Source organism: Chelonia mydas, chromosome 4, assembly GCF_015237465.2.
Source record: "Chelonia mydas isolate rCheMyd1 chromosome 4, rCheMyd1.pri.v2, whole genome shotgun sequence".
Lineage (NCBI taxonomy): Eukaryota > Metazoa > Chordata > Testudines > Cheloniidae > Chelonia > Chelonia mydas.
In genome coordinates this window covers 85,140,074-85,153,468 of record NC_057852.1, presented here as the reverse complement: position 1 = coordinate 85,153,468, position 13,395 = coordinate 85,140,074, and the positions used below count along the sequence as shown (strand labels likewise).

The window sequence follows — 13,395 nt, the reverse complement described above, 5'->3', positions numbered from 1 at the left end:
ACTAACCATTAATTGTGTGTTACCATTGTGTATGGTAAACAAAATAGGACTGTAAAAGAGCTATTTATTCTCAGCTAAGATATTTCTGTCACATTTTTAGGAAGGCTTTGTTCCATTGCCTAGGAGCCAATACTTAAGACAACAAATTGAGGGCATTTAAACAGCAATAAGTCTTCAAATTCAATGTTGGCTACAAGAGCAAAATTGGTGCTCAATTGACTATACAAGTCCATTACTCAAATGCAAGATTTAAACTCCTACTAACAAGTAGACTTTGTATAGATATTTTAGAGGCTTCGTGTTTATATTTCCTGTTCCATTCTGTGCTGGAAAATGCATTCATATAATGGAATAAGGAAGAGAGATTCAAAATTTGCTTATTGTTGCTGTTATAGCTAGGACTTCTTCAAACTGTTCATTCTAAATCTTAATGATCAGCAAGTGCACAGTGTCGTATCCGGAGTGGATATTCCATGTGGGTGGGCTGAAACTCAGGCTACTAAGTCTAAGGTCATGTCTACGCTACAATCTTAAGTCAACCTACGTTAGGTCAATTTACAGCCACCGCAGTAATTACTGCAATGGCTGATGTCCACACTACCCTCCTTCTATCAGTGGTGTGTACCCTCACGTGGAGTGCTTCCACCAACTGAAGAGGAGCAGTGTGGGTGGATGAGAGCCAGGGCTCTCAGCTCCATGCAGCTCCCCACCAGGAGCCCAGCTGCCTCCCGGGCTTCTCGCCTCCCCGTTCCCAGCCGGAAGCAGGGGGGCAGCCACCCAAGGCTTATTGCCTCAAGCGGGAAGATTTGCACCCCGCATCCAGACAGCTGCTGTGCTCCCAGCGGGGAGTGAGGAGCTGGGACCCTAGGAAGCAGCAAGGCTCCCACTGCGGAGTGCAGAGCCTGGGCAGCAGCCCAAGCAGGGAGCCTGAGTGGCAGCCTGGCTTGAAGCGGAGACCAGGCAGCAGCCCAGCTGGGGAGCCAGCTTTCTTGTCAATTTCACGGCTCAGTGGAGCCATAAAATTGACAAAGACAGCTAACAGCCCGGGTAGGGAATGTGTTGTCTACAAAGACACTGCGTCACCCTAACTATACTGACATAAGTGGAGGTGCACTTATTATGTCGGTGTAGTAGGGCACTTACATCAGCGGAAGCAAAGCTGTAGTGTACACACTGATCTAGTTAGGTGAACATAAGCTGCTTTATGTCAACCTAACTCTTAGCATAGACCAAGCTTCAGTCTTAGCTGAGGAGGCAATTTAAAGAAAAATGGTTCTGTGGCTAGAAAATTATTAGAAGCTGTTCATATAGTTTTTTTCAAACTGCATGATTATCTATAAACACTGATATCTAAAACATTATCCATTCAATTTTAAAAATATTTTCCCAAATTGGAAAAAACATTGATTTTCATTACTACTTGTGCACATGTTGCACAAAAAGAAGAGAAAGCACCATCTGCTGGATCAGGAGGAGTCTTAAGACCTTTCTTCCCAGCTCTGAACTTCAGTTTTCCCATCTATAAAATGGGGTTAGCACTACTTCTCTAAAACAAGAGCTGCATGTACTTAGGTATCATGAATATTTTACCTGATCGTTACGGAAAATTTCTATTATGCAACAATGCATTCTATTGGCACCTGAACATGCACAAGAAATTCTAAACTGACTCTCAAGAATATCCTTTACTTTCTAATTTGTCATCCACAGTTTCAATCTGTTTAAAACTTGAACATAGCAGTGAGCAAGTTTGCATAGACTACTGTCAAACAGCAGACAAATGAAATACAAGTCAAATATAGTTAGTTATCAAACCACAGCCTACTGAACCCCCACAATTCTATAATCATAGTGCATCCAGTGTGATAGATACAGATTTCAGAACTTTCGCAACTTGCAACTTTCAGCTACTTGGAACTCAACAGCTATTGGCTGTTCTGGCACCACAGTGGCCTCTAGTGGGCAAAAGGCAGAACTGCAGCACTTCTGGGGCAGAATGCATTTTCTGTGGGGGAAAAAAATTGCGCGCGCATGCAGTGGAACAGAATTCCCCCAGGAGTAGAAATGCATCACAGCACCCTGCCCGCAGAGCCAGGTTAGGACAGAGTAGGAGACACGGTGTTGCTGGGGGTTAGGTGTCACAGACTGGGGCTCAGAATGGCTAGTGGGGGACACAGATTGGGGCAGGGGCTCAGGAGCTAGTGGGGTGACAGTGTTGAGTCAGGGGCTGAATGGGAGTGGGGTACATGGCCACATGGGGAGGAGGCTGCAAACACCCATCAGGATAGGGGGTGCAGGGATGGGGCAGATGTGCCTGACTGAATGGGAGAGGCTTGGGGTCAGCTGGGGTCTGCATGGGGTAGGCTCTCCAACTCCCTAACAATCCTGCCCCTCACCCCAAAAATCTGTTCCATACTTCTCCCACCCACACCCAGCAACCCTCCAGGTTCACTCCAGGCTCCTTCCCTCTCCCTCAGTTCCTCCATTACCCCTGACACTCCCAAGTCTTTGCACTGCTTCTGACGGGTGCAGGAAATACAGTTCTGTATTGTAAATTAAATGCATTACTCAAAAGTTCTGTATTAATATGCCTAGTAAGGAATCTATTTGTCAAAAAAAAAAAAAAAATTACCAGATTTTTTTTTTAATCTGTATTGTTACAGACATACTTGCTGAAAGATATTTTGAAATAAATTACCAAAATAATTGAAACTGGCATGATTACATTGTGTTCTTTTGACAAATAACATATGCAGAATATTGCAGAATTTTAAAATATCATGAGCAGAATTTTTAATTTTTTGGTGCAGAATTTCCCCAGGAGTAACTTACATTCAGCAGTGAACCAGTTCTTACCACGGACACTCAATCTAGCAGGCATCTTAAGCTGAAAAAGTCTTCTTATCCCCCTCTGGCCACTGGAAAAAAAAAAGAATTCTCTCTATCCACTCCCCCTACCACCCTATCAGGATGGATAAAAATCAATGATTTTTTTGAAAAAATGCTTTTTGAGGAAAAAACCTATCTAAAGATAGCTTTAATTAAGATACATTATAGCTCAAAGATATCTCACCATGGAATAGGGATTATAAATTCTATATTCTGTAGTGTGAGACAATATATTCATGTAATGTTTAAAAAAAGGTTTGTAAACAAGTTCCAATAGTTCATGGATTAGGGACCCAATCTTATGGGGTTCCAGAGGCTTCTGTATAGATTATTTAAGTTAATCTTTCTATCTACCCAATGGGGCTCAGTCTAGAAGATACTATCAGAGATGCTTCGTTTTGCAGTTCTCGAACTGTGGATTTGTGTTGCTAGAGATAAAATGCTTGTTAACAGGAAAAAGGTTTTTAAATAAATATATAGAGGCGAGAAACAATAGAGCTCATCCCTATTGTCCCTCTGCAAATCTGTGTACACAGTCAATCCTTTACCTCTCTCTAAAAGTACAAAGTTTCAGAAAGTTTAATGAACAGAAGATTGTTGGGGGTGGAATAGATCTGGACAAGGAGAAGAAGTCTGGACATAAATGTGAGAAGGGAGGGACAGCAGTAGAAAGAAAGGTGAAACTGTTTGAGCAGCATATTCCAGAAGTCTTGAGGTCTTTCTGAGTGTAGCCTTCATTGATCTGAGATCTACCATACCATTCTCTCACTAGAAGGGAAAACCTATAATACCAGCAGGCAGTAAAAGAGACCTAGTTTGGGAATATTTTAATGAAGTTCCTCTACCTGTGCGTAAGACAGGCATGTGTGCAAAATGCAAACAGCACAACAAAGAAATGAAAGGCCTGGATGCCCAAATTAAACAACATCATGAGAAGTGTTCTTTCTCAGGAGGATGCTGCGTTGAAGACGATGAAAGGAACACGTCTGATCATGCAAGATCTTCAGGTTGGTAAACATTTTTTATTTCATACTTCTTTCTTAAGGACTGCCTGTCTTCCTTCTGGACTATTCTTGAATTCTCATGTTTGAGCAAAAAATATAGTTGTTACTCTATGGTACTATCATTTTAGATGCAGTTGTGATAAAAAAATAAATAGGAAGATCTTCCTTTTACAATTTCACCTTTAAAGTAGTACTGAGTGTCAGTGAATGCAATGAGTAATACTAAATGAGCAGTATGTTATTAATAATTGAATAACTGCACTGACATTTTGTTTAGGAGAATCCATCCTCAACATACAGAATTCTGAAGACTATCCACCTTCAAGATCACCATCATTTTCTACAGTTTCGGAGTTATCTGCCAATTATAGTCACATCATGTATGTCACATAGCCACAATATATCACCTGTAGCAAAAAGAAAAAAAAAAACTCCATCCAAAAACAACCATAGATAAGTTTGTGATAAGAACCAGCAGATTACAAAAAAAGGTAACTGATGAAAAAATTGCCCCGTTTGTTTATGCAACAAACTCTTCCTTCCGCATGATTGAAAACCCACACTTCATTAACATGGTTCAGACATTAAGACCAGGATACAGTCCACCCAACAGAGCAGATGTCACAGGCAAATTGCTGGGTAAAGTGTATGAAAGAGAAATTGAGCAGCATGCAAAAGGTCTAGAGGATGAAATTGTTAACCTGAGTCTTGATAGGTGGAGCAATGTCCACAATGATCCTGTTGTATGAGCTTGTGTGACAACAGAAGAAGAGAAGGTCTTCCTTACAGAAATAATTGATAAATCAGGAAATGCATGCACAGCAGAACACTTAGAAGAAGTAGCAGTAAAAGCTAAAACAAACTGGAAAAAAATTCAAATGTCTAGTACGCAGCTTGGTCACAGACAAAGCTGCAAATGTATCCAAGAAATTATTTACAAGAGTGAAGAGAGTCCCAAGCTAACAACATACAGTTACAGTGCTCATTTAATGCACCTCCTAACCAAAGACTTCAGTGTTCCAGAAATAAAGGCTAATGTTGTTGAAATTGCAAAATACTTCTGTAACAATCACTTTGCAGCAGCTGCTGCGAAAAAAGCATGAGGAAACAAGCTAACCCTCCCACAAGACGTGTGATGGAACTCAGTAGCGGACTGGTTCGATCAAGAACTGGCCTAATCTGATGACAGTGTGTGAACAAAATAGTGAAAAAATAGATAGCTATTTCCCTGCATTTTGTTCAAGGCTACAGAAATAGGCTTCAGGGCACTCAGCATGTGTTCAACATTTCTCTTAAGCCCAAAGTTGAGAACTTTGGGCTTAAGAGAAATGTTGAACACATGCTGAGTGCCCTGAAGCCTATTTCTGTAGCCTTGAACAAAATGCAGGGAAATAGCTGTTTTATTGCTGATGCTGTTGAAATTTGGAAGGAACTGAGTGAGATCTTAAAAAGAGAAATATGCAGTTACAGAGTTAAATTACAAGCATTAACAAAACAAATGGGACAAGCACTATCTCCAGCTCATTTTCTTGCAAATATTCTCAATACTCGGTACTAGGGTCAAACCTTAACTGCTGAAGAAGAGGAGTTGGCAACGACATGGACATCCAGCAATCATCCCTCCATAATGCCAACTATAATAAACTTCAGAGCTAAGGGTGAACCATTCAAGAAATATGTTTGCTGACGATGTTTTAAAAAAATTTCACACGAGTGAACTAGTGGAAGTCACTTAAGCACTTGGATTCAGAGACTGTTGAAGTGATAATCTCACTTTTAACAGCAGTAGCTTCTTCTGCTGGTGTAGAAAGAATATTTTCTTCCTTTGGACGAATTCATTCCAAATTGAGAAATCATTTGGAACCTGAAATAGCCGAAAAGCTTGTTTTTCTTTTCCAGATGATGAACAAACAGGAAAATGAAGATGAAGAGTTAGCTTCAGAAGCCAATATTTTAAGTTTCTCGTGTTGACTTGGCTGACAGAGTCGATTTAATTTTTGTTTTGTTTTGTTATTTAAATACTTCCTTTAAACTATTTTAGTTAAAAACAATTTTAACAAAAACAAACCTGATTTTAAAACCTTGAATGTTTAACTAAATTCAAAAATTCATATGCTTGTTTTGTTAAAATATTATGTTTGCTGTTGAAGAAAAAAATCCAGAATACATTAATGTTGTTGTTTTAGTTAAATAAAACAATTTAAATGTCTGTCTGGTGATGTTCTGGCAAGAAAATCCTCCCAATATTAACGATTAACCTGTTGAATTGGAGATAGTTCACCTCCCAATGACTTCATAAATATCTGCTTCAATTACCTTTGGTAAATGAGATAACCAAACAATCATTCATTTTCTGATATAGCTGTAAAACTAATCTGAAAATTTTTTAAAATAAATCACTTTAAAAATGTATAGTGTGTACCTTCTAAAAATGAAACCTACATCTATCTCTAAGTTGGGAAGAATATGGATTAAGGTTATAACAATCAACAAGAATGCACTTTTATGTAGAAATCCACGATTAAATCAAGTCTTCCTGACTAGTGAATTAAATCAAATCCACCCTGCTATATATTCACTTCCACCTCATCACAGAAGAATGGAATTTGAAACCTGATTACAGTCACTTCCAAACTAAAGAAACCAAACAAAACAAAACTCAGTCACAGATCTCTTCATTTATATGCACTGTGTACACACACACGCACCCCCCTCCCTTCCATCTCGTTGAGAAATAATGTCTCTTCAATAAGCTAAGCACACCAAGTAGTAAGAACTTTCTTCCACAAGACAGCCCAAAGCATGTGTGCAGAAAGAAGTGTTTCATGTAAAACTTTCATAACACTAAGCATGGTAAAATGGGAGGAGCACTCTTCAAACACCACTTTTCCTGGGCACACAATCCCCAGTCTTTTCACTTTTTTGGCTCAGGTAAAAACCTCCCAAAAAAGGCTGATTGCTGCAACTGAGTTAATGACTGTCATCCTAAATAACATATGTCCAAAATAATAATTCATAAGGAATTAGTTCTTTCAGAGAGGCCACATGCTCTCAGCCAACAACATAAAGGCGTCTACTTTAAAAAAAAAAAAAAAAAGTGTTTAAGTAGTTGAAAGTGACCTACATAAGAACAAGATACGTTTTTCAAAGTAATCTGAAAGTTTTGGTTTTTGTGCATTTAATATGACATGTTCATGTTTTTCCTGCCAGCATTATTAAAAAGTCTTCAGGGCTGTACTGAGGTGTCCATCCCCCCAAAACAATGTTAAACAACTATTTTCAGTTTTCCAATTACTTGACTAGCATACGCAAGGAGAGTTATGTATCTGTTTTCTCCCTTGACCTGGGAAGCTGTCAAAGCAAAACAAATAGAAAGATACAGTACTCCCTTTCTATAAGGCTGCTCCTGAAAACCAATGTTTTTGCATCTTGTTACAAGACACAGGTCATTAGTTTCTAAATGAACTACTGTGAAGTTGGGAGCCCAGATCCTAAGAATAACACTAACAAAGCTTTTTAAATTATCTCACTATACCCTGAACTAATTCAGCATTAGATGTACAGCTTAAAATGCACGGGCCAATCATTTTTAAGTCTGGCATCAGAATAGATGATTAAGAAATGGCCAACTCAAATATTACTGTATGTGCAGTATTTACCTATGAAAGGAAAGCCATTTGACTCCTTCACACAGCACTACTCCCGATGTCATAAGAAGTTCTGCAAAATACTGAGTCTCAATTCCTTCTTCCTCATGCTTTTTAAACTGGATACCAGATGTTGTTAGTAGTTCTATGGAGTCCTGGGCATACATGTCCTCCCTAGGATGAGAGATATAAGTAACACAACATTCAGATCCACACAAAGACCACAACCTCAATATCAAGTTTATAATTAAAACCCAGCACAGAATGCTGTGTATATTTGGAACATTTTGCCCATTGTTTCAATAGGCAATGTTAAAACAGATTTAACAATTTAGACACCATGATGTAAGTATTCACGGTTAAATATATACATACCTGAAAACCATGCACTTAGAGTTGATTGTTTTATAATCACCAATTTTTTTACACAGTATTGACTACGCAGTTTTAACATTATCCTCAATCCCACTAGAAGATAAAATTCAGGAATGTTTAAAGAAAATAGCAAAGAAATTGCACCAAGCTCTCTAGGGATCAACATAGGACTATTTTCTTATATTAATCATAGATATTTGGCAGAAGACTGGTTGTTCAGACAAGATTACGAACTCTTCCTTCTCATAACCAAACTACTTTCCCTAATGTCTAGGGCCCTACCAAATTCACGGCCAGGAAAAACGCATTATGGACTGTGAAATCTGGTCTCCCCCCATGAAAACTGATCTTTTGTGCGCTTTTACCCTATACTACACAGATTTCACAGAGGAGACCAGCGTTTCTCAAATTGGAGGTCCTGACCAAAAAGGGAGTTGCAGGGAGGTCACAAGGTTATTTGGGGGCGCAGGGTCCAGTGTTGCCACCCTTACTTCTGCATGGTCTTCAGATCTGGGTGGCTGGAGAGCAGTGGCTGTTAGCCGGGCACCCAGCTCTGAAGGCAGTGCCTCTCCAGCAGCAGCGCAGAAGTAAGGTGGCCAAACCATACCACACCACCCTTACTTCAGCACTGCTGCTGCCGGCTCTGCCTTCAGAGCTGGGCTCCCGGCCAGCAGCCACCGCTCTCCACCTGCCCAGCTCTGAAGGCAGTGCCGCTGCCTGCAGCAGCACAGAAGTAAGAGTGGCATGGTATGGTTTGGCCACCTTACTTCTGCGCTGCTGCTGGAGGGGCACTACCTTTAGAGCTGGGTGCCCGGCTAACAGCCGCTGCTCTCCAGCCGCCCCGATCTGAAGGCAGTGCAGAAGTAAGGGTGGCAGTGCAGAAGTAAGCGTGGGTGGAGTAGCAGTACCGCAACCCCCTCCCGCCCCAATAACCTTGCGACCCCCCCACAACTCCTTTATGGGTCAAGACCCCTACAATTACAACACTCTGAAATTTCAGATTTAAATAGCTGAAATCATGAAATTTACTATTTTTTAAATCCTATGACTGTGAAATTGATCAGAATGGACTGTGAACATGGTTGGGCCTTACTAACGTAGTAAGAATGGATTTCAACCAAGATATATTATTCACTCCAATACTTTAATCATCAAGGAAATTAAAAGTTGATACACCGCCTAAATATTTAGGAAATTTATTTTCCCTTGCAAAAATTTCAGTGACGCTATTACTAGACACAAAACAAGCAAGAAAGAGACAAGCTGAGCATATTGATTTTGAGAAACTGGAAGGGCTAGGGAGGGAAGATTACTCAGGGAAAATTCCTTCCCTGCTTCTCCCAGGTCTGAAGTTATAAATCTTGACTTTTTTCTCTCCTCCTATTGATCAGTGTAATAATGAGATTAAAAAAACCTAAACAACTTCTAGTTTGCTGGATATATATTCACTAACGATGCATAGTAAGAAGAGGGAATACTATTGCCAATACTATGTATTTCAGAGGGTACCCATAAAAAAAAAACTTTATACATTTAGGTAGATCCTGTACAACACTCAGCATTGTGGTAAATGAGACCCATACAGATCTTTATATATTTAATATTCCACGGCTGTACAAGTCCACCAAACGAAGACTACCAGCACAGGAGACTGGGAGAGAAGCAAATCCTTAACTGTAGCTAAAACCAACCAAAAACATTCTTTTAGTTATTAACTTCTGGGGCCTAATGAAGCCAACCAGGTTCCCTATTCAGGTAACCAACCACATTTTGGTCTCTAAACAAACATGAGTATAGCTTTGTTCTTTCACTGGCTTGTCCGTCGAAGACTTACTCATGTAAGTCAACATTCTAACTACTGCTGATGTCAAGTTTGGAATCTCCCCCAATTGTCTCTTAATTTCTCATTCCTCTTCTGCTATTTCTCTAATTATTATTTCACTCTGTAAATTGCTTTGATATATTATGAATGAATGACACTATATAAGAATAGGCCGCTCCAAGTCAGATCTTATAAACATTAGCTGTCATTGCCTATGCTGTACTTGTTGTGTAGATGAAGACTTTGGTGTCCTACGTTCAGTTAGGATGGTTTTTTTTAAATCCATTACTTAAACAAGTGCATGTCAAAAAAAAATCTAATTTTAATGAGCAGAAAGTGAATGTAATATTCAGGATTAAATTTTATTCATAAAATCCAGAAATTTCCTTCTGAACTGTAAAAAGCTTACTTGTTTTCTTTCGACTAACCAAGTTTGGGCTGAAAGTTCAAGGTCTTGTTCTACGCCCTGCACAACTTTTGTTGGCAACAAAAATGAAGTTCTCTCTCCTAACACTTTTTTTAAAAAAAAAATCCTTGTCTGGTTTCTCTCAACTTAATGGTTTTGCGATTATATCATGCTACATACTAAGAAAGATCCCTTTTACAGTATATTTCACATTATTAGCACCATCAGAAATTAGACAATCTAGAAGCAAAGAATTTAGGCAGAACTACTTTAGTTAAAGGCTAAAAATGCATATGAAAGAAATACAGGATAAATCTTCAAGGGGCTGAGTGCCTTCAACTCCCAGCTCAGCCCCTCACATGACTGACCCTTAAGTTACACAGATGATAGAGAAGAATATATAAAAGGAAAATACAGGAATGTGGGACTAATAAACCAAGAAAGCAGAAGCCCATTTGCCTGAATGGCCTTTTCTTGTCTCTAAGGTGTCTTATACTCCAAGTAGAAAGGACCATAACATCAGTCCTTTGAGATTTTAAATAAATACTGCGCAAGTAATAACAACAACATGCTTGGGTGTAAAAAAACAAACAAACAAACAAAAACCCAACAGTAATAAGATTTTATCACCACTTACGTTAAATTAAATTTAAAATTAAATTGCCAAGTTGAAGTTCCTGGAGGGTATTCTCCTTGCTCATTCATAAATGTCAGTCCTAGCTGAATTATCTTTAGCAAGTCTACATTACAGCGCAGCAGTTGGTACTGATAGTCCGCATTGCTTCTGAATTCTCCAATAGGCCTTGCAACTACACCTGGAAACTCTGTGTCCTGTAAAAAATAAGTTTACAGATTCAACAAAAGAGATACAACTTATCTGCAGTGCACCCACTCCAAATATAAATATTTGAACAGCATTTTTCCAAACACTTAACATTATAACTCACTGAAAATATGGTATATGGCTGTATTATTTACAAAAAAAGAAAAAGGGATGAACATTACTATCACCACAATAGACTACCTGCAGCGATAATTCAGACTTTCCATGGTCTTCAATGGATTCTGGATCCAGCCATTTAAAAAGACTAATTTCTTGTCACTGAGAAAACTTGTATACAGTGTTGTTGTAACCATGGTGGTCCCAGAATATTAGAGAGACAAGGTAGGTGAGGTAATATCCTTTATTGGACCAACTTCTACTGGTGAGAGAGACAAGCTTTCGAGCTTACTCAGCGGTGTGTCTCTATAAGATATTACCTCACCCAGTGAGAAAACATGACAAGACCACGTAGTACACTAAATAGGGATCTGTCATAGACATACCATGGCAACATAATTATACTTCCGTATAACTTGACGAATTTTCTTCATTTCTTCATCCAGGTTACAAGCCCAAACTTCACAAATTCTTTGGCTATGATCTACTGTAGCTGCTGGCATAGTGGGGGGGGATTTAGATACCAGGCATCAAAGAGTTATACTTGATTGAGGGTCAGTTTCATAAAATAGATTTTATTTGTTTACCTAAAAGACAAGAACATAAATACAAATTTTGATTCCCAGTGATTTGAAAAAGAATGCTTCCTTAAACTTCAGAGCAAGATCCAACAGTTTTCCTGAAACTCAAATGAAAGAAAAAGTTAGTCACTGAAAGCTTATGAACATGGTACTATTCAATAGTTACATTAGCGATTTGGATAAAGGAGTGGATAGTAGGCTTATAAAATTTGCAGATGATACCACATTGGGAGGGGTTGCAAGCACTTTGGAGGACAGAATTAAAATTCAAAACAACCTTAACTAATTAGAGAATTGGTCTGAACTCAAAATGAAATTTAGTAAAGATAAGTACAAGGTATTTCACTTATGAAGGAAAAATCAAATGCACAAATACAAAATAGGGAATAACTGGCTAGCCAGAAGTACTGCTGAAAAGAATCTGGGAGAGTAGTGGATCACAAACTGAGTGATATGAGTCAACAGTGTGACCCAGTTGCTAAAAAAGCTAGCATCATTCTGGAGTGTATTAACAAGTGCAGTGTACATAAGAAATGGGAGCTAATGTCCCACTCTACTTGGTGCTGGTGAGGGCTCAGCTGAGTCCTGTGTACAATTCTGGGAGCCACACTTTAGGAAAGATGTGGCCAAGTAGAAAAGAGTCCAGAGAATAGCAACAAATGTGATAAAAGAATTAGAAAAACCTGACCCATGAGAAAAGGTTTTAAAAAACCTGGACCTATTTAATCTTGAGAAAAGAAGACTGATGGGGTACCTGATAACAGTCTTCAAATACGTTAAGGGCTGTTATAAACAGGACATCTACTGATGATAGAACAAAAAGTAATGGGCTTAATCTGCAGCAAGAAAGATGTTGGTAAGATATTAGGAAACGCTTTCTAACTATAATGGTAGTTGACCTGTGGACCAGCCTTCCAAGGGAGGTTGCATAAGCCTCATCATTGGAGGTTTTAAAGAACACTTTGGACTGTCAGGGATGGTCTAGCTTTCTTGGTGCTGCCTCAGCGCTGGGGGCTGGACTAGATCTCGGGAGAGACCTTTCAGCCCTACAGCTCTATGAGTCTAAAAAATGGCATCCTACTGAAAGACAGGCAGAAGTTTCATAAAAACAGACAGAAGTTTCATGACCCCCACTGTCCGTGATCCACCCTCCCCAAAGGCAACTACCTTCAGCCCACACGGAGCACGGCGCGGGTCAGGGGCTGCAGCGCCCGGTGCCGCGGGACCCAAACCGCGAGCAGAGGCCGCCCCGCCCATGGGAACTGAAATCCGAGAGCGGCGCGCGCCCCACGGGGACCGGAGGAGCCCCCAGGCCGCGCCCCTCACCCCGGCTCCACGGCCTAAAAACCTCCCGCCCGAATCCCCACGGCCCACCACGCCCGGAAGCCAGGCCCCTCCCGCTCTCACCTACTCCGGGCTCACACGGGCTGGGCGGAGCCGGGCCTGGGGTGGGGGTGGGTCTACCTGGGACCCGGCGGCGGAGGCGGAGGCGGCCCCAGAATAGCGAGTCGCACCGAGAAGCGCAGAACCTGCCGCCCCCACCGCACAAAGCCATTACATCATCTCCGCGCGCCGCGCCCTGACCTTTCAATTCTGACCCCTGACCCCGGGCGGGCTCCAATCGCGCTCCGCGTTCCGGGGCACGTCAAGCGACTCTGGGAGCAGCGCCGCCGTGTCCCAATAGATGCGTCCGCCGAGCGGTGATGACGTGCGGCGAATCACGCGGGGCGT

At 40.5% G+C, this 13,395-nt stretch overlaps 1 protein-coding gene across 4 annotated transcripts in view; it reads right to left on the bottom strand.

The window, feature by feature from the left end:
- CNOT7 (CCR4-NOT transcription complex subunit 7) overlaps window positions 1-13,376 on the bottom strand; it is a 111,775-nt gene extending 98,399 nt beyond the window's left edge. Inside the window, exons 1-4 of one of the 4 annotated variants that reach the window (XM_043546166.1) lie at window positions 13,249-13,376; window positions 11,470-11,670; window positions 10,781-10,974; window positions 7,553-7,714 (exon numbers count right to left, since the gene is read on the bottom strand). In XM_043546166.1, the coding sequence (XP_043402101.1) occupies window positions 7,553-7,714; window positions 10,781-10,974; window positions 11,470-11,586 (473 nt within the window). In that variant the 5' untranslated portion in view covers window positions 11,587-11,670; window positions 13,249-13,376. Of the gene's footprint in view, window positions 1-7,552; window positions 7,715-10,780; window positions 10,975-11,469; window positions 11,671-13,071 lie in introns of all 4 variants that reach the window. The other 3 variants (XM_037897690.2, XM_043546165.1, XM_037897691.2) reach the window with 3 other exon arrangements.
- Window positions 13,377-13,395: the final 19 nt, after the last annotated feature.